The 25,809-nt window shown below is 40.2% G+C and overlaps 1 protein-coding gene across 1 annotated transcript; it reads right to left on the reverse strand.

Moving 5' to 3' along the window:
* Positions 1-6,121: 6,121 nt before the first annotated feature.
* On the reverse strand, positions 6,122-24,904 carry LOC309718400 (A disintegrin and metalloproteinase with thrombospondin motifs 12-like). Its single transcript, XM_082553578.1, has 24 exons — positions 24,472-24,904; positions 23,971-24,329; positions 19,229-19,406; positions 18,867-19,075; positions 18,702-18,785; positions 17,783-17,907; positions 17,531-17,680; positions 16,601-16,744; positions 14,848-14,992; positions 14,668-14,760; positions 14,370-14,515; positions 14,025-14,194; positions 13,312-13,445; positions 13,024-13,144; positions 11,855-12,099; positions 11,512-11,653; positions 11,267-11,393; positions 10,409-10,619; positions 9,123-10,277; positions 8,875-9,027; positions 8,502-8,678; positions 7,893-8,039; positions 7,611-7,764; positions 6,122-7,420 (listed from the first exon to the last, which is right to left on the reverse strand). The coding sequence occupies exons 1-24, from the start codon at positions 24,584-24,586 to the stop codon at positions 7,302-7,304; spliced, it is 4,803 nt and encodes a 1,600-aa protein (XP_082409704.1). The 5' UTR covers positions 24,587-24,904; the 3' UTR covers positions 6,122-7,301.
* Between the last annotated feature and the right edge of the window lie 905 nt (positions 24,905-25,809).

Genomic DNA, 25,809 nt, shown 5'->3' on the forward strand with positions numbered 1-25,809 from the left:
CTTTCTAATGCCTCTCTTCTTCCTTCAAGGCACTTTATCGTAGAGTGTTATCTCCCCTGCAGTGCTGTAATGCAATGAAGTTCTCCAGTTTCACTCACCAGACCTCTATTCCTCTGTGACTCAGGTGTCATAGTGGACATCAGCCAACAAGACTGTCTTACGAAGCATTATTTGCTCCTAAAGGCAAGACAGGGACAGAATGGACAATGTCATAGTGGACTAGGCAACAATGTAGAATATGTGCAGTGAATGTGCAAAATATTAGGGACGGTCAGTCGTCTCACGAAGCACATCGATGCTGAAACTCCAGATCACAATATATCAAGTGTTACGAGTTTTGTTTGATTGTCTGTTGTGTGTGTTTTGGACATAAAATCAAAACTAGCTGAGCTTTTGCAGATTATTATGAGGTTAACCATTATCAAGGACCATAAAGTAGCATTTTAACAATCCAGCACGATAAACAAAATTTGCTGCTGGGACTCTTATCTATTTTCCCTGATCCTCTTCTTTTTAATGTCAGCATATTTCCTGGTCCCAGCTTTTTTTCCCTTAAGTCCTCAATTTTAGGGCCTGCTTTAATGTCTGTCAGCGGTCCATGGCCAGAGAAGCAGTTTGGCTTCAATTCTGGTCTTGGTTTTATCTGAGGTTGCAAACAAAACAGTGTTATCAGCAGTTCCTTTGTGGCGTCCGCTCCTTCTGTGATAACCTGAATCCACGTAGTGGACATAGGGGATCAAGGACATGTGCACAAATAATTCCATGTACATTTGCATATATCTACAATGTATTAAATTTAATGATGAATGAAAATGTTCCACTGATTGGCTCAAACAACTTAGAAGCACTTAAATGATGCAGAATATATGAATAAATACTGTATGTCCTGCTAATTAGACAATGACATACTAAATTTAAATGCTACCAAGGGGTAATATACAAGCTTGTAGATTATTTCACTTACAGCTAAGACCAGTTTTACACTTTATGCATTTAATAATCCCCCCCCAAAATTCACATTGAAAGCGTGCATTACATTTTCAAATGCTGTTAAACCTTTAGAGATGTAACAGTCTAAAACGCTGCAGAAATACCTACAGGTCTAACATGATTGTCATCTGTGGATGCCTCAGAGGGATGTAGGCTTCAAATGATGTTGACAGACTCATAAGATTTGGAGGATTTCTTTAGAGGCCAAGGAGCAAATTCTTTGTAAACACAACCTGTCTTTTTCTTTTCCAGCTAAATGCAATATAAGTGAGATTTCCAGGGCCTGGAGACAGACTCATCTCTTCTCCTCGATCTACAGCTTTAGCATTTAGTTTTATCTTTATAGATCTATCTCCCCGAATTGCATTTCAAAGTTCAAGACAAAAAATAATAGAACAGACAAATGTTCTTCTGATCCTTCCCTACAGGCTGTAGCTCTAGCTCTGTTTTTACACTATTCTCAAAAGTAAAAACAATAAAAGCAAATACCGGAAATTTAAACGCATTAGAGGAGATTTGATTTCACACAGCTCCAATTGCCAAAAAGCAAAATGAATCAAGGTGACACACATGGAAGAGATTCATTTTATTGTTTTTACCATGTAATCGTAACATTTTCACATGATACGGCTCTTTTGTTTCTGCACTGACAAAGCACATCAGGTGGCTCTTTACTCTGATTTGTTTTAGATTTCACATTTAAAAATCGGGCCATACAACGGACAAGATGACACAATAATCACACTTGCTGATTATTCAGTGACCAACATTTGTACTAGAAAGAAAGCACAGAAACAGTATTACTTGTAGCTGCAATATTAGTAAACTGGAGCAACATGGGCTTCAAAGCAGAATATTTGTGTATCACAAGTAGACTTACTTTTGGAAGTGTTCTAGGTGAAACACTATTTGATATTTCAAAATGTTTCCCTTTTACTTTAAAAGGTTAATGCATTTTTATTTAAATTAGCATTCTGTGTTTACATTTTTTGCGTATGTTTTCCTCTGAGCATGCACTTGGCAACAGTGGGAAAGAAAAGCTCCCTTTTAACAGGAAGAAACCTCCAGGAGAAGCAGCACAGGGATGCAATTAATACACATCAGATAATCAATAATTATGCTATAATATGTTTATGATTCTGAAAAGTACAATTCTCCATCCTGAGTATGTTTATTTGAGATAATATAAATACTGAATAGATTTTATATTTATATTATATTTTACAGCTTACACACTATTAAACTACTTAAATAGAATTCTGTCTTCTAGAAAGTAAAAAAAAAAATTGGAATACTTTTTTTCCACTTAGCAAAACGTGCCTAAAGTCTGGCCACTTTACACATAATAAGTCTAGCAAAGTTTTTCTTTGCCAATTTTCTACTCTGATTTTATTTCTAATTAAATATTGTAATCATCTTTAAACAGCAATGTCAAACTCATTTTGGACCACAGGCCACAAACAGCTCACTTTGACCTTAAGTGTGCCAAACCAGTCAGTCTGTCAGTGTAAAGCAGTTTAATAAAAAAAATAAATTAGCCCTTTATTATCAACAGTTCATTTCTCTTTTTCTACATGATAAAGAAATGCTGCTGTCGTAAATGGAAGAGATGTCAGCATGAATTTTAAATTGTAAGAAACAGACATGTTAAATTAAAGAAAAAGTTAAGGAAACTAATTTCCTATAGTGTCCTGACATAACAAAACTTTGGAAAATTCACTTTTTTTCTTTACTAGTGACCCCCTATAAAAAAATTAGAAATTTCTACGACTGATAGTAAAAAAAAAAAAACAGGAATGTTTCTGTCATTTAAATATGTATCTATTACTTACTATAGTCTAGTATGAATGACCACAGGGTATGTGTTTATCAGGAGGAAAAGCCGTGAAAGAAAAACTGAAAATGCAATGAGAAGTCCAACGTCTTTACATTTTCCTGTGGGCCGGTTTGGAGTCTTTGGCGGCTGAATCTGAATCGTATTTTTTGACAGCCCTGTCAAAAAATGTAGCACTTATTTGAACATAGGAGTTATATTGTTGGTATATCAATATAAGTTAGAGGTTCTTATTTTTTGTTGCATGCCAAGTGGAGCAATTCCACCCCAGTGGTGAGTTGTTGAAGTCAATTCTGGCCCATTTTGCTATAATTTTGACCTTTATGGCAGGTGGATTGGCAGTATGGTCCGATCCATTTTTCTGTATCACATTAACAAGTTCCACTGTGGAAATGCACTTTATTCATATCATATGTCCCTGATTCTGCTTGGCCTCACTGTGGGAATAATGACCCCTCCTCTTTGGTACACCATCATTAAGCAGATGTTTTACAAAGAAAATCACCACACTCTCAGTTACTTAAACTCAAGTCCATATGTGGTCCATGAAGGAATTAAACTCGCAAACTGCTACACTGGCCTGTGGGAACTGTGTGTGTGTGTAAACGCGTGTCTGTATTCCCTGGGGCCTGCACTGTGTGTGCTGGGTCAGAGGAGGCCAAGGCTTTAATAAAGGAACACGCCTGGTACAGAGATACCAGTCTAACTGCCTGGGGACATGCAACCTGATGGGGTCCAGATGAAAGTCACCACACTGAACTTCTTCCTTCAAAAACAGCCAATTGGTGTAGGGATTACATAGAACTGCCTTCTTCCTCAAGCCTGTGCTTTGGTTTACTCTGGGATTTGAGGGCTAAGCAACTAGATTAGAGAAACATTCTCTTTTAATGATAGCTTTTGATAGATCACAGGAAAATGTGTTACTTCACGTTCCAAGCAGATAACTTGCTAACATTTGCCGGGCTCATACGGGAGGCCTCGTTTTCCCCTTGGTCATCAAATGTAAATATTTCATGTGTTCCTGGCTGTTGTGTTGAAGGGGGTGTCTGGTAACCCACAAGATGAGGTTGCTGTTTCCTGCTTTGCAGTGATCCATAGATATTTGTCGTGTTATCTCCCCGGTCATGAACAGGACTTACATCATCCTCCTGTGCTGAGTGTCAGTTTCAGCAGGGCAGAGGAATTTATTTACAGGTCAGTCACTGGATCAACTGATCCACACAGAGATGTCTTGTGACTTTTGCAGGGTAATATGGGGTGACAGTGCATTTTATTAACTATACTTTTCACCACACCGAGGAATATAATGGCAAACAATATTACCATACTGTTATATAAATATATAACCTTATATATAACCTGTAAACCTTAGAAGCTCTTCTTTTAGAGTGACGATTCTGTGCGCACAATTCCAAGTCAGCTTTATGAATAATAATAAATTATACTGTATATTAATTGTGGATTTTAAATGTTTAGATAAGTTGTATTGTTATGCATTTGCAGGATTAGGAAAAAAAAAGACATTCCTGATAGGATAAGGATTGCACCTCTGGTTTTTCAAAAAACATCATCGTGATTTATTCAGTATTTTGACAAGAAAATTGTAACCATATCTCCCACCCCAGTAATAGCGCAATACAATGATGCATATGACTCTGAAAAAGAGAACAATATGCTACAGCAATGATTGCAAATCTATCTAAATGTGTCATAGATAAACTCAGCGGCTAAAAAAAAAAAAAAAAAAAAAAAATGAAGCCGAAATGCAGTTCCTGGAGTGACCACTTGAGGCTTTAGCCAAAAATACGAAAATCGAATTTACTTCCATGTTAAAACGCCCAACTTAACAGCACTAAAAACCACGTTTACAGCCTGACATGAAACTTGTTTTGGCCTTTCTGGAACTGTGGAATAGGTAATTTAGTTGTTTAATACATCCACTGGTATTCTGTTAATGCAGTCCAGTATACCTGAAAGCTGTCTAGGGCTCACAGTCCTAGACACTAATTGGAGTGGACTTTTAGGCTTTGTGGTGTTAGTCTTTTACCTTTTTAATAATTTTTCTGGCAAATAATGTGACCTACTGTGAGATACAGATATTGTGGTGTGGTTTGGATGAGTAAAATTCTAGTCTTTTACTTTTAAGTCCTAATGAGGAGGTATGTGCAACTCTGCGTTGCGCCCTTGGGCACACCTGGCTTCCACAACAACAAAAAAAACTAAACAAAAACAAAACAGCATCATCAGTGACAAAATGCTAACAGTAAGTCTACAAACCAGTGCGTGACATCACGGTGATATTATTTATCAATAAAATTCATACCTGCCATGCATGCTCTAACCATCATCTGTAATATGCCCTAAAGATTTGGATGCAAAATCTGTTCGCTACTGTTGGCATTGTGCAGAGAAGGTCTGGAAAATCAGACAGTAATGAAATAAACATTTGACTTTTGAATCCCAAACCACAACTGTTTGGCTTTAGAACACAAGCTGTTGAGAGTAATTTTATTACCATTTGCCCTTTTATAAGAAAAAGCAGTAATCAGACACTTATGTTGCTTTCAAAACAGCTAAAAATTAGCTGTGCCGGGCCAGTCACTTAAGCAATAAATTGATGAGTAAAAACACTATATTGTTGGATGAAAAATCCAAGATGACATTGATTAAAACTACGTATGACATCAGAAAACCAGTGTCATTAATCACAATCATTGTTTATAGAATCTCATACTAAGGAAGTTACAATCACCACGAAACTGAAATCAAACCAGATATTTTTAGTTATTCCCCAACTTTGAGGTCAACTGCTTATTAAGCAACACGTGTGGTTGGGTAATACGACTGATGGGTGTTTGCTTTGTAATGAAAACACGCAGAGAAATCGCACACACACTCACTGGTGGGTTTTAGGACACAAGGCTCCACACTGACCCTGTATTGTGTTACTCCTTCCATTACTGCTGACTAACTTTTGGTCTCTGGCTTGAATGACAGCCGCAGGGTGCGTGTAGCAGGGCAAAGTCCATTCGTGTCAAGTTATCCGGCACAGAGGAGCCTGATAAATCTGGGCCAGCTGAACCCAATCCCTGAAACAGAGCTTGGTGCTGCTGATTCAGGTGTTACACATTCATAAGCATGCGGCACTTTCAGGTGAGAATGACCTTGTCGACGCAAAAGGTCCCAAAGTAGAAGTCACTTATGGAAAGAAGGTTATTGAAGGCTGGATTGTTATTTATACTTGTGGTATTCAAGCAACAGTGTAGGTGTAAATTTACAAATGGATGTTCAGCACAATTGTCTTTTATCGTCACATTTATTGATGGAGCCATGAGAAGGACAAATCAGTCAGGGTGACATACCCAGGGCGTGACAATGATAATGCCTGTACAACATCACATTAAACACAGTGGCCAACTTTAGAGTGACCTGAGAGGGATGACCTGCAACACCTCTTTCTCATTGGTAAATCTCACACCAGAGGAGAAGCACCACAGGTTTAACTGCAGGATTGTGCAGATTCTGCAGCTGATTTAATTATCCTTTAAAATTGTAACAACAATGACTAAAAGCAGGAACATATACCAATGATAATGTAAACATCCAGTGCCAGCTCAGAACATAAACACATGTTCAAGCATTTTTTTTAAAGAAAAAAAGAAATTCATTCATAAAAAGTATAAATCGACTTAAACCGTTTTCACACATGAACTGAACTGCAGCCCTGAACTTTTCTAGGAATTATCCATGGGAGTTGTGTGACAGCAAATTCAAATTAAAAGACATTAAAGTGTCTTTGCTCCACCAGCTCCACAGCACAAAGTCCATACGATTACCAATTAAGCCCGTGTATGAGTACTGCAGGTCATTGTCTCGGATAACTTCAGACAATGACTGCACCCGAGTTCATGTGTGAAAATGGCCTGAGATTATCAGTATTAGAACATCTTTATTTACATTCTGTATTTACCATTTATCTCAGAAAGACATAAAAGAATAGTAACATGTGCTGTTAATCATCAGCACATCGCCTATAAAAGCACCTTTAGTACAAAAAGATATTTTCCGAAGGACTAAGAAAGAAGAAATGTCCATAGTTTGTCTTAATTTATAACCTAATTTATGACACTACGTGGTGAGATTTTATAACTCTTGAATTGTGCTTCTCAAATATCATTTAAATTTACCAAGAAAATATTTCAAATTGTATAGCTCAAGCATTTCTTCTAACACTGAACATCTCCAACAGTCCAAATGTGTACCATCAGTGCTTTGGTTTGTTTCCTTTCTGATATTTCAAGAAAAAATAAAATAAAATAAAATACAAAACCCCAAATTGGTGGGAAAAAAGAAATCCTTGTTTGTTTGTGTTGATTAAGAGGAGCTTGTTGATGTGGTCATTAATACTTTGGTCTCCTAGATTGTGGATGACATGGCTTTATACCAGTATTTCAGAAGGATACAGTAAGTGTTGTAGTTAGCCAGAACCACAGGTGATACAACACTGTTTCTGGACCGACCTGAGAGAGCAGCGACCCAATCGCTTCAGCTTGTCACAGAAGCGAGAGGACATGGTGTCTTTCTTGCAAAGTGGACCTGCATAACAAGGAACACAACCTTAGAGCAAACACTTTAAAGCCATATAGATATCAAATTTAAGTGATTTTGACCAAAACACCTCCCTCACTCACTCAAGAAACAAAACGTAATGGAAACTGCATTCATGTTTTAACAGGTAATCTGCTTTGCTAATCTTCATCCAAATAATTTATTTTGGCATACAAACCTTTGTTTGTCTTGCATTCCTGCATATTGCACTTCCTGAGTGTTTCTGGTTTGGAAATTTTCTCACAGAGGCTGTTTGGCATTACAGCCAAATCCTTTTTGCTTACACAGTTGACAGCACGCTGTTGCTGGCCTCCACCACAACTCACAGAGCACTGCAAATTCACACCAAAAAATATATAAAATTATAGTTTAGTTTACTTCTGTTTTAAACCTAATTAATATAAATTTATATTGCACAGAAACATTTAAAGATTCATTAAATGTGTAAAGTATAGCTGACCTTTTCCCAGTCCCCAGTCTTCCACCAAGTACACTGTTTTAAACTGCACGGCTCAGTACTGTTTGGCCTGAGTGTGTTGCTACAGCGATGAGGCTCAGGGCAATACACCAGGCGCTCTCTGACACCTTCATCACAGCTGGCAGAACACTGAGAAAGACAAAAGCATTCAAAAGGGTGAATTTTCTTTTTCTAAGATTGTAATAAAGTCTCTTCTAACTGTATCTGTAACGGTAACACAAGAGACACCATGTGGCAAAAAAAATCCTCAGTGTCAAACAGTTCAGGCCACATCTTCCAGTAGAACAGAAATAACTGTGGCTTGTGATGAAAATAGTAGAAATGGTACCAAAATCTGAAAATACATAATTAAATAAATAAAAATGGGCAGCTTTAGAAACAGTGATGATAATTTTCAAGATTAAAGAATCACGCTCACAAGGCTCCAAAACATTGTTGAATTTAAGGGGGAAAAAATCTAAAAAGCCAAGGCAGGTAAAGTCCAAACTATAGTCACAACTGGAGATGAAAAGACAAAAAAAATATTATTTTTTTAATAAACATGATTACAAATGTCTCATATATAGAGATGTGAGTGGATGCTTTTCCTACCGGTCCCCATGGTGATGCACTCCAGCTCATACAGGGCTTGTGGGGGCAAATCAAGGTGCTAAGGGGTCTGCTGGACACTGCTTGACAGTGGAAGGGTCTGAGAGGACGTTTAGTCTGGGAATCAACACATTGGACATCACGGTACCGCCTTCCCACCACCGCGCAATCATCCGGACACTTTGGAGAAAATTATAAACAATAACCGACTCATAAACAAATGGCAAGAAAAAAAAAAGTCGGGTCTGAATGAACCAACTTCATTTGGAAAAGTAATAGACAATGAGTGTAAGTACAATTAAGTATTAAGCATATTTAATAAGTAAGAAGCGCAATTATCAGATTCAGTGACTGGAGGAAATCTAACGTTACTCACCTTGCTCCAGCTGCTACTTTGCCAGGTGGCGCAGGGCTGCAGGTGACAGGTACGAGCAGGCTCAGGTCTCTTCACGTTGGCACAGTCCTCGTCGTTCTGGGAGCTGCACTTGACTGTCCTCCACACTGCTCCGATCCCGCATGTTGTTGAACACTGAGAAGGAGAAATTTCTGATTAAAAACATTTCAGACGTTACCATTAATGTCAAGCCTGTAGTTAGAGAGTAGGATAGCATCCTGATAAAGTACCTCACTCCAGTTTCCTACAACCCAGAATACATCCACATCGACAGGCTCTATGGCCATCAAGTTGCTTTGGTCACTTCCTGAGCTGCTCTTATGATGTCCGGATCGCTGCTTTTGGCTCTTAGACCGACTACCTTTGTCCCTGGATGTAGGCTTTTTAGCACGAGTGGCAGTGGTGGTTTTTTTGGGTGTCACAGCAAGCTTCTTCATTTTATTCGTCTTTAATGTGGGCTGTGGTAATGCTGTCATAGTGGATTGTTTGCTTGCTGTTGTAGAAGGCGCTTTCCTTGCGTGATAACCAGTTTTTGATGTGACTGAGTGATACTTGTACATGGGAGTGGTCAGCGCAACCCGGTGTGTCCAGGGGGGATTAACATGTGAGGTGGTGTGGGGGTCAGATAAAAAGTGAGTGGTTTTTGCCCACGTTTCAGTACTGGTGTGTGGGGTGGAGTATGCAGATGTGGTCGGCGCCCTGGTTATGTGCACAGTGAGTGGACTCAATTGGAGAGTGGGTGTGATGAGTGAGTGTGATACTGTTGTGGTTGATTTAACAGGATTTTTCAGTGGTGAAGCTGTGGTAAAAACATCTAGATCAATAATCCTGTCCTCCTCGGTCATCGGATCAACAACATAATCATATCCTGGGGTGAAGAGCAGCACATTTGGAGTGCTACCCTCCTCTTCTTCCTCTACCTCGTCTACCTTTTTTTCATCTGCTTTCCCATCCTTTTCAGCAGATTTGGATTTAACTGGGAAAACTTTCCTTCTCTCACCCTCATTTTTCCTCATCATGCTGTTAAAGTCATGATCATCTGGATTTATTATTTCAGGAGTTGAAAGGGAGATGGTGGTAGAAATGGTAGTTGTAATTTGCTTGTTGGTTCTAGTGATAGCAGTTGTAGGTGCAGCAGTGGCCGGGGTGGTCATGGGATTCCATGAAGGAGAACCAGGATGCTTAGTGGAGTGAGGTTTAGTGATGTTTATGCGGCGGTATTTAGATGCAGGCCCAAATCGTCTACGAAGACTTGAGTTTGGGCAGTTTTGCAAGCCACACAGTGATCTGGCCCTAGGTTTAGTCGAGGGGTCACAGGTCTTTGTGGGTGCCAGTGCACAGGTGACTAGGCGGGAGCGAACACCTCCTCCACATGTGACAGGGCACTGCAAAGAAGAAACGAACACAAAGAAGACATTACCTTACAAATAAAGAAAGGTTTTACCTTATGCTATGAAAGTCTGTGATCTTTAAGATTCAAGTCAAAAGCAAATAAAATTCATAGAAAAAGGCTTACTTCTTCCCAGTTGCCAACTAGCCACTCCTGTCCACAGGGTACGTCTCTGTTGCACGGCACCACAGGCTTTGGTTTTAGGAGATGCTTGCATTCCACAGGGTGGAGCACTCTTTCTTCTCCCAACACTGTGCGGACACAGAGAACCGTTCGTTTCCTCAGTCCATCTGAGCCACAGGTGGCTGTACACTGCTGCCAACCCCCAACCCACCACCTGAGGGCAAGGAGTTAGACAGGAAAAGAAGGTGAATAAAGAGACCACTGGCAACAAATAAATAAATGGGGAATGCAAGGCAAGCGACAATATTGTTATCTTTCTCACACAGCGAACAGAGCTGTAGCTTACAAAATGCTTTATAGTATTCTCAATACCTGCATTTCAGTGCCAAAACCAAAGAAGTGCATTTTTTGAATTTAGTTCTTTGTTATTTAACCAAATAAGCTAAACTTTTAAAATAGCAAACTTGGCTAAATAAAATGTTGTCCACAACTGGTGATTTATAGGAACTCGTTTTTCTTTTTTTTGATGAACTCTTTGATGCGATTAAAGCAAACAAAACTATAAATTTGAACTTCTTTTGATGCAAACACATTTTAGCCATTAAAACAAATTATTGAGATTTCAAACCGACAAAGAGAATTTTTATCTGTGATAAAAATCCTTTATTTTCACTGTTTTTAATTAGTATAATCAAGCACAGTGCAACAGGGCAGGTTAATTGCAAACCAAAGCTGTAAGGATAAGGTTTTAAATGAAAGTTAATAAAAATAAATGGAAATATTTAAGTTTCAAGCAATTCTTTTGGACATAATAGTACAGACCGCGACAAAAAAAGGCTAAAAAATATAAAATATTAAGACCTTGCAGGACAATCCATATTCTTGCACTTCCTGTGTCTATCTTCTGGACGGCTGTCTGGGTCACACAGAGACTCATCCACTACGCCCACATCCACTTCAAAACAGCGCACAGGCTGGTGTTGCTCACCTAAGAAAGGACAAAAATCCAGAAAGAATATCATGATCCTATCAAAAATCCTTAAATTATCCTACTAGGTATGAGAGAATAAAGAAAGAAAATTGTTTTACTGAAATGTGACTCAGACCTAAGCCGCAGGTGGTGCTGCAGTCTGTCCACGCTCCGTGTCTCCATCTGTAAATAGGCTCATGGATCTCATTTTCTGTCTCTTTGGTCTTCTTAATGGTGTACTCGTACTTTATACCTGGATTCTTCTCCTGAAACAGCAACTGAACAACCACATGAACTATGAGTACCTTTCCAAGGAGACCATCTCATCAATATTATATTGTACTCCTTGTCTTATGCTTTTAAGTGCCCAGAGATATTTAATTGTATGGGGTACAATAAAGTGCAGGGAACTTTATTTACTTCTCTAATAGCTTCTACACATATCAAAAATGTTTCACCTCTGTAATATGACGACCTACCTGAAGCATGACTAGCTGCTTGGTGGGTCCAGGAGCGGTGAGATTCTCCATGTTCCCACTGCGCTCGTAGAAGAACGTCGTCCCGCCGGCCTCATACTCCCCATTCCACTGGATGATATAGTTGCCGTTGAGAAAGTACTCGTCTGACCCCACACTTCTCAGAGCCAGGAAGTTTCCTGCCTCCACCACTTCCTTTATCAGGATGTCCCGTGCCCCCTCAGGTATTACACCCACATCCACGTACCCTGGGAGATTCAGGAGGGAAGTCAGAGTCACAGCAGAGTAATGGATGGCCCACCATGGCTGCTGCCACACTCACATCCAGACTACCAGACAGTTTCTCTCTGATCTTTAATAGAGGGTGGGATACGTCTGTGGGGGTGGTTGGCATGTGTGTGTGTGTGTGTGCATATGTCTGTGACTGTACGTGTGTGCATTCAGCGTGGGGGGCACTGCCCTGTCTCTGTTTTTTATTGTGTAGATGGGGGGGCGGGATGGGGGAGGACGAAAACAGCAGTGAGTGGGTCTCTGGAGTTTAATGATGTTTGTGGGAAGGTGTGTGTTTGTGAAAGGAGGGGGAGGTTTGGCCTTGGTCTAAGTCTTTTGAAGTCTCACACATCTGGGCTGGTTATCTGGAAAGGATGCATTGCAGGGCAAACACATACAGAAAGAGAGCGAGAGGAGAGAAAGGAGAGAATTCTTATTGTTTTAAAGCCTCTTTTCTATGAATCTGTCTTGGCGGCATGTTGATTTGGCAGGTGAGTTATACTTTTCCGAGGGCAGTAAAAGCAGCACAAGATGCGAATCTTTAGGCAAATGCAAACACGGGCCTGTAGCTACACATGCATGCACGCACACACCATAACATAACAGCAGCCAAGTACAGCAGGACAAACAAGCTGCACCATGTGGACAAGATGGCTGCCATGACAACAAAGAAACAACACAATGGTGTAATGGGAATGAACTGTCCTCGAATGACTTTGTGCCTGTAGACATGTTTGAATTCTCTGTGTTTTCACACTCTTCTAGTTGGTACATCAAAGCTTTCCTCATTAATAGGTTGTCTGTTTTGCGTTACAACACAATTTTGTAATGGCATGATGTCTTATGTTGAGATAATTTAATTTGTTTCCAGCTGTTGAAAATACTCCTTGTGTTGCACTCACCAAAGCCTCCTTCTTCATCAAATGACTTATAAACTGTCTCACAGCTTGTGCCGTCGCCCAAACAGACTCCACAACGATCCTCCACTGCGTTTGAGTCGATGCCATAGTCGCAGCCGACCTCCTAGAAACCAAAGACACACAACACATTAAAATAAAACAAAAACATAACAATTCAAGTTTTTTTCCATAAAGTATCCCTTTTTAACATTTTAGTAACTCTGCAGTGTATCAGCCTGCTTCACTACAGCCCTCCCCAGTCTCTATTTGTCTCTTACCCAGCCACACTACCTTGCACACGCCGTTTATGCAGATGTTTCTGGACTTGTTGTTCATGAAGCACGGTGTTCCGTCTGTCACAGTGTCAAACATCCTCTCAGAAAAGTACTGGCTGACTGGTCGACAGTGAAGCTCGCAGGGATTTACTGAGAATAACGGTGAGATGAAACAAATTGATAATGTTGTCAAATTGCTAAAATGTCTATTTGAGCCAGTTATGAGTCATGCTTCTCACTTAAGACGTGAGCGTATTTTGTTATATATTTTTAAAGAGCTAAAAAGGGAAAATAATTCTGTTCTGTTATTTTCAAGATATAGTGATTGACAATAATAAAAGCGATATGAACGCAAAAGAAGAAAAGAAAAACAAAAATACATCAGACAGGAAGTGAGTTACAGTTTTGTGCCCCTGCTGAGCTGTAATGTAGTCGGCAGCTGCATCAGTGTGGACTTTTAAATACAAATGCTGCCCCCTTTTGTTTGACACATACAATTACATCTACTAATCTTCCACTTTATATCCGTGGGTCTCAATTTTGTTGTGTGGTCCCACAAAAAAAGAAGTTTAATTTTAGTAAAAATATACAGTACTGTACTGTGAGACTGACAGTGTTCTATTGTGTGATCTGCTATTCAGGTTTGCTTTTAATGCACTGACAGTGTTTGTGATCACTGGCATGTTGAAAAATAAAGCTTCTTGCATATTTAAGGCTGTGAGTACTTACATGGGTTTGCCACAGGGATCCACTGGTAGAGCTCATTGTGGTAAGGCACAGTGTCAAACTCACTGCACAGCATCTCTCGAAAAGTTGGTATATTATTTGTACAGGGCTTTGTGTTACAGGTCCGGTAACGCTTTCTTTCACCGGTACAGTACTTGCCCCCAAATTCTGGCCTGTGGAAAAGAGCACCACACTTGAACGAACCAGTTAAAAAAAATCAACATGATGTCAGTATTTTGGGGGCAGATGACATTAAACCTGTGAACTGCAAAACAAAAAACAAAAAAACAATTCTATAGCCATACAGTGTGAAAACTATTTCAAATGGGTGTTAGACTCATTTCTTACTTGGGGTTGTTACATTCCCTCTCTGATGACTGAACTCCAATACCACAGGTCCTGGAGCAGTAAGACCAGGTACTCCACTGTCCCCAGCCTCCATTCACTGTCTCTGGGAGTTTACCCACAATCACACACTCTCCGGAGATACACCACTGGATTAGAATACAGAATAGTGATATAAGTTAAATACCACTTCAGCTGGAATAAGACAATGCTGATGTCTCTGTGACAGTACCACCTTCTTGATGCTGCTGGTACCCGTCTGTTTACACAAGGAAACAAAACCTAGACTATCACAATTCACCTTTTCTGGTCCACAGCGAGTACCATCTATAGGTGAGTCCAGTTTAGAGCGGCAGGAACCATTTACTGAACACCAAAGAATCTGGCAAACATTCTGAAAGAAACATAACCCCAAAACAATAAGAAAGCGAAGAAAGTGTTTTCTACAAGATTTACTTTTCTGTGCTTGTGCAATACTCACATCAACCTCAGTGCAGAAGGTAGCATTTGGTCCATACTGGAGCTGGCACTGGTGATGTGTGGTGTAGCGTACACCGAGGCGTGCCAGGGGCGTGGTTAAGTCCCTCTTTGAAGGACGGTCATCCAGACAGAAACCCCAACCACGACTAAGGCAGATAAACAAAGATATGATATTTGTTTATCACAGGGTATGGTGGTTGGGAGTCAAAGGAGAAAATCTGAATGCTCAAACTCAAGCAAAGAGACCTAGACATTAACACTTAAATAGACTAGAACCTGGGAAAACTACTTAAAAAGGCAAAAATTATAACAGCAAAAATAATCCAGTTCACATATATGAGCTCTGACCTCGACTTTGTGGTAACTGGCTAAATCACAAGAACAGTTGCTCTAAGGTGCTTTATATTGTAAAGTAAAGACCCCACAATAATACAAAGAAAACCTAAAAAATTAGACGAACCCCCATGAGCAAATACTTGGGAATTGTGGGAAGGAAAAATTCCATTTTAACAGAAAGAAACTTCTGTCAGACCCTGGCTTGGGGAGGAGCAGCCATTTGGCATGACTGGCTTGGCGTGAGGGGCTGAGATTGGACACAAGAAGCATTGTGCAAGAGAGGCAGAGATTAATAACTAATAATAACTAATGATTAAGGGAGTGAATGAGGGAGGCCTAGGCCTAGCAGCCTAGGCCTGTTGCAGTACACCTAAGAGAGGGTTCAGGGACAAAAAACAATATTTTAAGCTTAATTTTAAAAGAAAGAAGGGAATCTATCTCCTGAATCCAAATTGGGAGCTGGTTCGATGGAAAGGGGGCCTGAAAGCTAAAGGCTCTGCCTCCTACATCACTCTTAAATATCCTAGGAACCAAAAGTAAGCCAGCAGTCTCGGTGCCAATTTCTCTATTAGGGTGATATCATACTATGAGGTCTTTAAGATAAGATGGGACTTGATTATTCAGGACCTTGTTTATGAGAAGAAGGATTTTAGATTTAAAAAAGGACTTTTAAAGTGTTGTGAACAAATATATTTTTAATCGATTGATCATATATGTTTGCACTTCTGTAGATGTGAAATTTCTTACCAGTTTATCTTCATGTAAGGATGTAGATGTCTGGCCCAGATAAACTGGAAATTTAATGATTTTTACTGCGCTTACTCCCTAACACTAAGTCCCTGTAGTGACTGATCGCACTGATCTCGTGTAGACTATATTGAAGCAGCACCATCATCTAAGTTTTTCCAGGATTACATATGTGTTTAAGTCGTGTTGTATAAATAGAACAATTCCCAACAATGCTATGTCCTGATCATCCTAAGCTGTCCAGAGTTAACGTGTGAAACCAGCTTTGCAGATACTTGTGCAGGGGTTGCCACCCTCTGAATGTTGCTTTAGGCTCTTCTTACTTTTCTGTCATTTACATAATTTCCTGCTTCAGTTCTTTGCTTCACTTTAAACTTGCCATTGCAGCCATGGTTTACTGCATGTTTGTTTTAATAGCCTGTGTTTTTTCCCCCCCAACACACACCACACCCAATGTGTGTTTTGGATCAATTTCACAACCTCAACACAAATCTGCACTAGCATATCTGCTAAATCTCTGTGCAGCTGTCAAGAAAAAAAAAAAAAAAGAGAGAGAGAGAAAAAAGGTACATGGAAATTCCCATAGATTACACACATCTCATGCATTTTTAACAAAGACAAATAGATGTAAAACTAACCCACTTTAGACAAAAGTACAGATTCAGGCTTACTCAAGGAAACGTGTGATGTATTCTTTGGAGCAGGAAGACCAAGTGAGAGGCGAGCTGTCATACATCAGCTGTCTGGACATGATAAACGGATGTCTCCCCTCCAACTCGCAGTCGTTCCCTTGGCCATCATGATGAATTCCAAAGCTGTGTTCAGACACAAGCTGCATTAATATTCATGATAACGTGATTACACAGAAGTATTTTACAAGGATAGTGGTCTGTATGGCTCACACTGCCATAATGGAGCAATCACAATGAGTGAATGTGCTGAGTCCTGTAACACATTTGTTTCCACATTTGAAATAGGTCAACAGATATTTGACTTATTTTTGTTTGTGTACATATAACTCTTACTCTAGAGTTTCATGACAGTACAAAGTGGAAAAGCACTTTAAATTACTGCACAAACAAGATAACGAGAAGACAAATACACATAACTTCTACATTATATGGTGTGGTTTGACATCAGTCGAGCTGTTGACATTAACGGTGCTTAACCAAAGTTGAACATGACAAAAGACCAGAAATTAACCACAAATGGAACGTGGAACAGCTCTCATTTTATAGTTAAAGCCTCCTCTGATGGAACAAATGATTCTTTGGACTCAACTAAACTTGAGTTAAACTTTAAAGCTAAAAAGAAACCCAACACCTCTGTCCTTTCACTTTTAGTGCTATTACATGATCTACACCCACAATACAACAGGACTCTCAGGTATCCTTTCCTTTTCTTTCAGGTTATTAGAAACTTAGTCATTATTTGCACACCAGCAGTCCACTAATAGGCTGGTGAGCTAATGGTAGGGGATTTTATGACACTACATTGAAGACAGTAACCGAACACAGGAACTACAGACTCTTTCTTTGTTACAATATTCTAGTATTTCACAGTCATTACAAATCCAGACTCTCTCACACACACATATTGACCTGTGGCCCATTTCATGAGCTACTGTAAAGGCAACAGGTAGACCCGAATCCTCATTGATGTTGCAGCTGCGGTGGGGTTGACACATCCCAGACAGATGAGACAGACCCAGAGTCTCGCACGGCTGGTTCATTCCAGCACAGATGTCTTTCCTATAGGGGGAGACGCATACAAGTCATCTGTATGTCATCTGTATAAACATTTCATTTAAGCTTTTGAGGTTGCCGATGTATGCTGGGTTATCTGCCACCTGCCTGGTAATCAGCACAGCCACATCATGATGTGCCGGGTGTGTGTCACTCTGGGGGTTTAGGTTTTTCTGCCAAGCACAGAAACTAGCCAAGGTGGTGTCTGCATGGTGAACAATTTTCAACCCTTTCTGCAACAAGCGCAAACAAATAATTTCACATACTTGTTGTTCTTTTTTTTTTTAAACTGTAGCTACAGAACAGTTAGCAAATAACTTGATAACATTTTTCTTCAATACTTGCAGATCCCAGTGTGTACTATAAGGTGTAAAGAGGTGTAACCTAGAGCTTCAGATGTTGTCAGGAGGAGGGGCGAGACATCAGAACTGATTAATTTTCAATCACATTTTCCAAATAATGTGGTTATTAAATGGACTTGTTCTTATACTGCACTCTTCTTCACAAACAGTTAAATTGCTTTATACAACATTCCTTCGACCTAAGTGCTTTCTGTTTAACAGTCACACGATGATGCGCACATCAGAGATCAACTGGGGTTCAGTATCTTTCCCAAAGACCTTTTGGTGTGCAGACTCAAGCAGCCTGGGATCAAACCACCAACCTTTCGATTAGTAGATGACCTGCTCTAACATCTAAGCTTCATCCACTCTAAACTTACAGCACCTAGTATTCCACTCAAGTACTAGGAAGGCATGGTCCTGCTGGTGTGTTGGGGTGTGGTAAGGCCGTAAGCCAAGGCATACACATTATATACAAGACATCAGAGCTCGTTATTACACATTAGAAAACTATGCAAATTTGTAGAAGTTTGTCCACCTTATCTCAGACTAACCTGGAAAGTGAGCTCAGTTTTCACAAATCCATTTCTGCTTTTCTTGTTCCACATTTAGTGTATGAATTGCCAAAGCAAATGTTATAAAAGCACATTGAGGTTTCTTAAAGACTTCATTCAGATGAAGAGTACCTCCTCTCCATGTAGCAAAATGAGGCGCACCAAGATGATGTGGATGGCATTCCCAATACTAGCATCATGAAAGATTCCGGCCACCTGTCAACAGCGAGAGAATTCATTGTAAAAGGCTTTAAAAGACCTTTACATCAACTAAAAAAGTTCATTCAAACCCTTCACCATATTCATGATAGTGAAGATGTAGGACTCCACATTATCACTGCCATGGTATTGGATAAGTTTGGAGTCAGCCACCACCATGGTCTCCACCCAACGCTCTCTACTGACTGAGCGCTGTGAACGCGATTGACCCTGGTCCTCCCCTCTCCGATGCTCCCTCTCCCATTCCTCCCTCTCCATCTCCACCTGGATGGAGTCAGTTGGAGCATCTAAAGCGTGAATAATTGAAGACATTATTTGCAGTACACTTGTGGCTTATCTTTCTTGACACAAGCACAGCCAGAGGAAAAAAAAATCCTTGAACACCAGCAGAAGAGTACTCACAAACACGCCATACACTAATTCAGGACTCACATACACACCTCGAACTCCACAGGGATTGGGCGTCTTTTTGGACTCAAGACTTCGTTTTTTTCTTTGACTTTGTGTAGAAACTCTTGGATAGATAATGTGGGGCTCTCGACTCCCAGCAGGATCATCAGAAGATTTCTGGACAGGCTCTATAAAATAGTGTCCCTCTGCCAAGGCGAAGAAGCCTCTCTGTGGAAAATAATACATTGATGGAATAAATGTGTACAGTAAAAACACACAACAAGTGTGGGTATAGCAAGCTTAGGTTTTAGGGCAAATCTACACTCTCAATCATCATCATTGTATTGTACTCAGTCACAGATTTTATCCCCAAATCATGCCAAAGACTTAATGTGGATTAAAGTCTAACGTCAGGCATTCTCAGACTGTGAGTGAAACAAAAAGCCTATCAAGCATACTATTGTGTTGAACCACTTAAAAGCCTGACAACAAATCACCAAAAAGTATAGTGCTTCTACAATTTCCACACCACAAAGCTGAGGCATAGGCGTCCCCTTAAACCTGCTAAAAAACGTCGCTCCAGAGTAATTTCCATGTGAGTGGAAGCTATCATTAGTGAACAGATCTGAATATCAGCCTTTCCCTCAGGCACATTCTCTATGCTGCTGCAGTAATACAACAACTTCTTGCTAAGTATGCCAATACGTGTTCTTACTGGTGCGGCTTCTTCACTTGCCGCTCAGTGAGGTCTACTGGTGAACACACACATAAATGCAAATGAAAAAATACAGGACATGCATGCAATCAGGCATAAAATGCAATTCTGTTCACTTTTCTGCTTATAAACATATTCATGAGGAATGTTGTTTAAGTTAAAGTGACTCTGTGAGTGTTTGTATGGGCTTTTATTTTTTTAATCAAGATAAGTCCAAACATGCCCAGACTGATCCAGGATGAACCTGTCCCTCCTTCATTAAGCCAACCGGCAAAACACAGACTGACAGACATACGACCAACAGTCTTTCAACAGTCGAATGGAAAGAAGAGAGTCTGCGTCAGTGCAGCTGAGCAAAGAGAGAGGCTCTCTGAACAAAAAAATAAATAAAGTTTTAAAAACATGAACATGATTCTTGGATTTTTTCAGATAGTTTCAGCAGCCAAGGGCAGATGTGAAAAATTAGGCCATGCAGTATTTATGGTTTGGCTGATTGTGGTTCTGGGGATCTACCCCACTGTTTACTGTAGTAGTAGTTTCAGCTTTCTGGGTCATCCTGACAAGTTTCACATCTGTTTCTTAGAAAAAGAAAAAAGTCACTGACTGAATATCTCATTGCTTGATTCAGGGAGTTCAGTCTTTGAAAAGATTACTTTACCCTATATGCTGTAATGAATTTATGAAACAAGCTGCTCGGGACTGTTTTTTTCAGTCATTCCAAAAGCTACAGTCTTGCAAGTACTAAACAAACTTTACCTATATATATATCAAATGAAAAACAATTTTGATAAAGGTCAAAGAGGACTTATTCAGAGTGTGGCCTTCAGCCAGAGCTCCCAGAGCTGCAGTGGCCTCATCTGCAAGGCATGCACGATGATATCTACAGTCAGCTGGGAAGACTTCCCGAAGGCCCTGTGCAGAGAACACTCAGCTGATTTCACTGTTTCTCTGTATCTCATGCAAACACTATGTGAGTGGAATAATATATCATCACATCTTTGCTTTTGGAGTTGTATCGTGTTCCTGCAAGAAAAACATAGACTGTATGAAAATAAATCAAGCATGTGATGGGCAGTTCTGTTAGTAATGTTTTCTATCATAGTCTCCTGTACGTATTCCTGTGGGAAAACACAAGTCAGTCCCAGCAGAAACAGACAGGTGGTGGAGTACAGATCAGCCAAGCAGGAATGCTACAGGGAGGCCCTTCCAAACACTGAGACCATTTCTCTGCCTGATGTGCATACCAAATGCTGTTCTACTGTGGAACACAGTCTGCATGATGTTACTTGTGACCAGGTACAGATCTTCTGTGATGCCTCTGCTAAACAAACAAAGGAAACTTGCAAGGATACTAACAAGGACTTTGCTTCCCATTTTAACAAAGTGAAGAATGTTGAAGAATGAAATTATGAATTTCTGTGACAACAGCATTAAACTGGATATCAGTCTTCACTTTGACCAGCTCTTTCCCCTTTAGCCCCCCTTGACCAATAATCCCCTTTCTCTGAGGAAGCATGTTGTTTGGGTGTGAGGTGGCAAAGCCAGGGGAGGTTACCATAACACAGGTCTGTGCTCTAAATACATCAGCCATATGGAACTGCTTTTCTTCTGTTCCCTGCTTCTGTGGGTTTCTGAGTGCTGGCCAACTAGGTCTGAAATAAAGTCTCTGTTATATAGCCTGTTGACTCTGCAGTGATTAGAGCGACACGAGGAAAGGTGGGGTCAAACGGTGCTTGTTACTGCAATATGATTAATCACAACAATTTACTGGCAAACAAACGTGCATTTATTCTTAGCTTTTTATCAGTAGTTGCATGTTTCCCTACACTTACTTCTCTTCTCTCTTTAATTCATAAGATGATTCTATGTGCGAGCTCATTTCTTCCCGAGAGGTCAAAAAGATTATTGCCATTTTTTCATGTGCATGGTGGAACAAACATCCATTTAAGTGGGGAAAATACCAGTATAATAGGTCTGAACCTGTAAATTCTTGTTTCGCGTTGGGCCTCAGGGATTAGAAAAGTCTCCACTGAGAAAGCTTTAGGTTTACCTAAATTAATGGTTTTACCATAAAAAACATAAAAGGAACAGTGAAAGCATTTTCCACCCTTTTGCTATCCACTTCATGGTTCCATGTTTGCAGTAAATAGAAAAGGTGAAGGGTTACCTGCATGCTGTAAAGACACAGTGTAATGCAAAAGTGTATTTGTTTGAGCAACTGTACCCTTGTTTTTGCAACCAGAAGCAGGATGTTAAAATTGCAGTTGGAGGTATTAATGTAATAGCAGCTTCACTGTTGCCTTACAACAACGAAGAATCATGACACTGCTCTATTGTCTGCTGCGTAATGGGTGGAGTTTGTCACGTTTGGTCAATATTTTAATTGTAACTCATTTATTATGACTATAAAAAGTGAAAACTGCCTTTGTTTCCAACTTTTAAAATTCTGACAATATAAATAACTTAATTTTCTTTTTTTGGGGTTGTTGGCCGACCAAATGAAGATGGAAGACAGTTAAAGATTTTATATTGCTTTCTTCAGTCAGCTCTGAATTTAAAGACAACAACAATGCTAACTGTTACAGAGAAGATTTATAGAGAAATTATCTTTACTAAAACAAAACACGAAGGAGCTGAACAATTTAACTGAACCAACTCTGTGTTATTATTAATTATATAAAGCATTTTTCTCCATCCCTTTTGCTTCCTATTCATGCAACATTAACAAATAATTATTTTGAATTCCTATTTGTAAGTAGTCCATTTCAACTTGTGTCGTGAGGGTGAATAATCTCTGCAGCAGCTGGTAGGGCTTCACTCCCACATCTGTCTGGCTGAGTCTAGCTGTTTAGTGGTCTCTGTTTGGGTTTAGCAGCTATAAACCTTCTTTCACAGAACAGAAAGTCTGTGTAATAAATCAGAGCAGTTTCCCTCATAGGTTGGAGTGAAGGGACTAACTGGGGAATTCTGTGTTGCAGGAAAATCCCCAGAACGCCATTAGGCTGCAGATATGTGGATTTTTGAGTGACGCAACACATTTTTCCTTCTAGGATTATATGAGCGGCTGTGAAATGGGTCAGATATAAATTATGTTGCTAGGTTGGCTGTCATTCTGGTCTCGTCCTGAGTCACATGTTACAAATGAACTGTGTAAACATGCAGGGAAACCCACACACACATAGCACAGAGGCAGGAGGCAAGACCCTGCAGGAGTGGAATTCCTGCTGTGACACAATCAAACATGAACACTGAAACATTCTTTGTGACTAAAAGTGACACATCCTATCATTTCAAAGGCAGGAAGTTCATCCTCTTCTACATACTCGTACTTTTTAGCCTTTTCAAAATGTTGTAATATTGTGTAAACAAAAACCCCAGAGTGCATTTTGAAATAAGATTGTGTGCTGAATGGATGGATTACAACTTAAAAATTCTCGGAAATCAGTGAACCACAAATTGTTCACGTCGTATTTAAAAAAATATTTCTTCATATATTGGATCACTCTGATTTTTTTTTCCCAGGTGTCCTCTCTGTTTTGTAGTTAAACTGCTTATTTGAAAAGAAACACTATAGCCCAAGTTAAAAAAAATCTGTCCATCTGTCAAACTTTACTGCTTCACTCACGCACAAGAATGTGCCAAGATCTATTACTGAAACTTTCTTGCATCCTGTTGCGTTTGCAAAGTGTCTCTAAAGGAACAGATAATCCATGATTGCAAATTTATGAATGAGTGAGGGTGAAAGAAGACGAAAAACATCTGAACCACAAGAAAGACGGAAAGGGTCTCATGTCAGTCTGAGAAGCAGCAGTCGTCAGAAGGTCTGCAGCACAGTCCTTCAGCAAACAGTGTCGGGAAGTCTCTGAAGAGCAAACTAACAGACGGGCACTGTCAGATGGAGGAGTTGCCTAAACCGCATACCAGTTTACCCATAGTGATAGCTGCTATCTGGTGTAATTTAAAAAAAATCATGATAAAAGCATGTTGATTTAAACACAAGCATCCACCAGCTCAATTTGATGAATGAGAGTGAGAATAAAATTACCTTTACAGCTATAAAACACTGTGACACCTTACCAGCCCACTGCAGGTGCTGATGGCAGCAGTTCCTCGCACATCAGACGCTTCCACGGTGCCAAGAAGGTGGCAAGAATTTCCATCAGAAAGACGATGCTCAGTCCTGTTGGCACTGCCATTCCTGCTCTCCAGGATGTAGTCATTTGAAACCAGGTGATTGTTTGCAGTCAAATTGAACATTAAGGTTTTTCCCTTGAAGATGACCTTGTAGTAAACCTGTTTCTCTTGAGGATGGGACTGTAAGTCTCGCCTGATTCTCCCACCATTAAAGTGGTGAGACAAAGAGTGGGAGATGAATCCTCCATCTGCGCCGGTTTTCACTGGGTGGACAATGGACAGTTCTGACTCTGACAACTGACCTACAAAACAGAGTTTAAACACAGGTAATACAGACCTTTTACCTTTAGTGCATACTGACTGTGATATGCACTTAACGATACAAATTCTTCTAGTCATGCACTTAGTCGGGCCATGCACAGAATTGCACCACAGCACACTGACCTTGTTCTGCAAAGGAGAGGAGACTGCCAGAGACTGAGAGCCCTTCGTGGCCAGCTGCCAAACTCAAAACAAAGTGCAGCAGAAAAAGAACCGTGCAGTCCTGCGAACATGGCATATTTCATGTAACCAAACTCAAACCCCACGTCTTTGGGGTTCCCGTGGCGTTAGAGGGGACCACTGCGACCCTTCGCTGCACTGTGTCATGACACGAGCAAGCTCAGAGGGGAAACATGCGCCGAGGAAAGCTGGGAGCCAGATCATGGTTTAAAGAGGGAGAAAGCAATGTCTCTGTGGAGGAAGGAGGGGAGGAGTGTTCTTTGGATCAGTGTCTTTTTTCCTTGCAGGAGTGAGGGGGAGCAGAGGGAGCAGAACAAGAAGCTACCGCAGAAGAACAAGCTTCAGAGAGTAGCCCGGTTCGCCCTGTGTCGAGACTTGTCTCCTGCGCCGCAGATGGCGCATCATTAATGCGACTCGACGCGCAAATAAAATTAATGGACTGTTGCTTGCATCAGTTTAAATCCAGCAGCTCTTGCAATCAAAACTGTTGTTTGCATTTGTCTACGCTACAGCCAGCCTTTACCAGTGGCATAATCACTAGTACATGGGCGTTAAAAGTTTGCAGAGTTTTCTACAGCTTTGCAAAGATGTGCAAACGTGCACGCACGAAGTCCATCATCCCGTTTTTTGGCTCCATGATAAGACTAAATACCTGTCATTCAAAAATCAAAGCCCTGCTAACAAAGGAGGAATACTGTGCTGTGCTTTGAAGATTGTAAAAATGAATTAGCTCAGTATAGTTACGTATTAGTTTATATTTATAGGCATATGTGTTGGCCTTGACCCTATCAACCAACTGTCCACCTCACTAGGTTGAATGACGTGATAATGTTATGTGAAACGTTGGTTTCTTAATTATTAAAAATAAGTGTCCGTGAGTGGGCGTGGTGAAAGATGAACGATTAACCAATCGGCGTTATGAGCGGGATCGATCCACTGTCAAGCTGTGTGGAAAATATATTTAAATGAGCCCGCTTGTTTTACTGAACAAATGAATTCTAGATTATTTAATGCTCCGGTCTTTATTTCGCCCACTCTCAAACATCCAGAGACTAACCTATGTAAAAAAAAAAAAAAAAAAAAAAAAGAAGTGTGCAATCCCGGATTGTCTAAAACTTGCCCTTTTTTCTCATAGCCAGCAGGGGGCGACTCATCTCATTCACTGTTCAAAAGTTTATTATAGAAGGAAGGCACCTTCAGACGCTCTTTTAGACGTGAAATTTCTTTGCAGTGATTCATCTACACTAGCGTCTGGATGGACGGATACTTTTAACCTTCATC

The sequence above is a fragment of the Aulonocara stuartgranti genome (assembly GCF_965226115.1).
Source record: "Aulonocara stuartgranti genome assembly, chromosome: 12".
NCBI classification, from domain to species: domain Eukaryota; kingdom Metazoa; phylum Chordata; class Actinopteri; order Cichliformes; family Cichlidae; genus Aulonocara; species Aulonocara stuartgranti.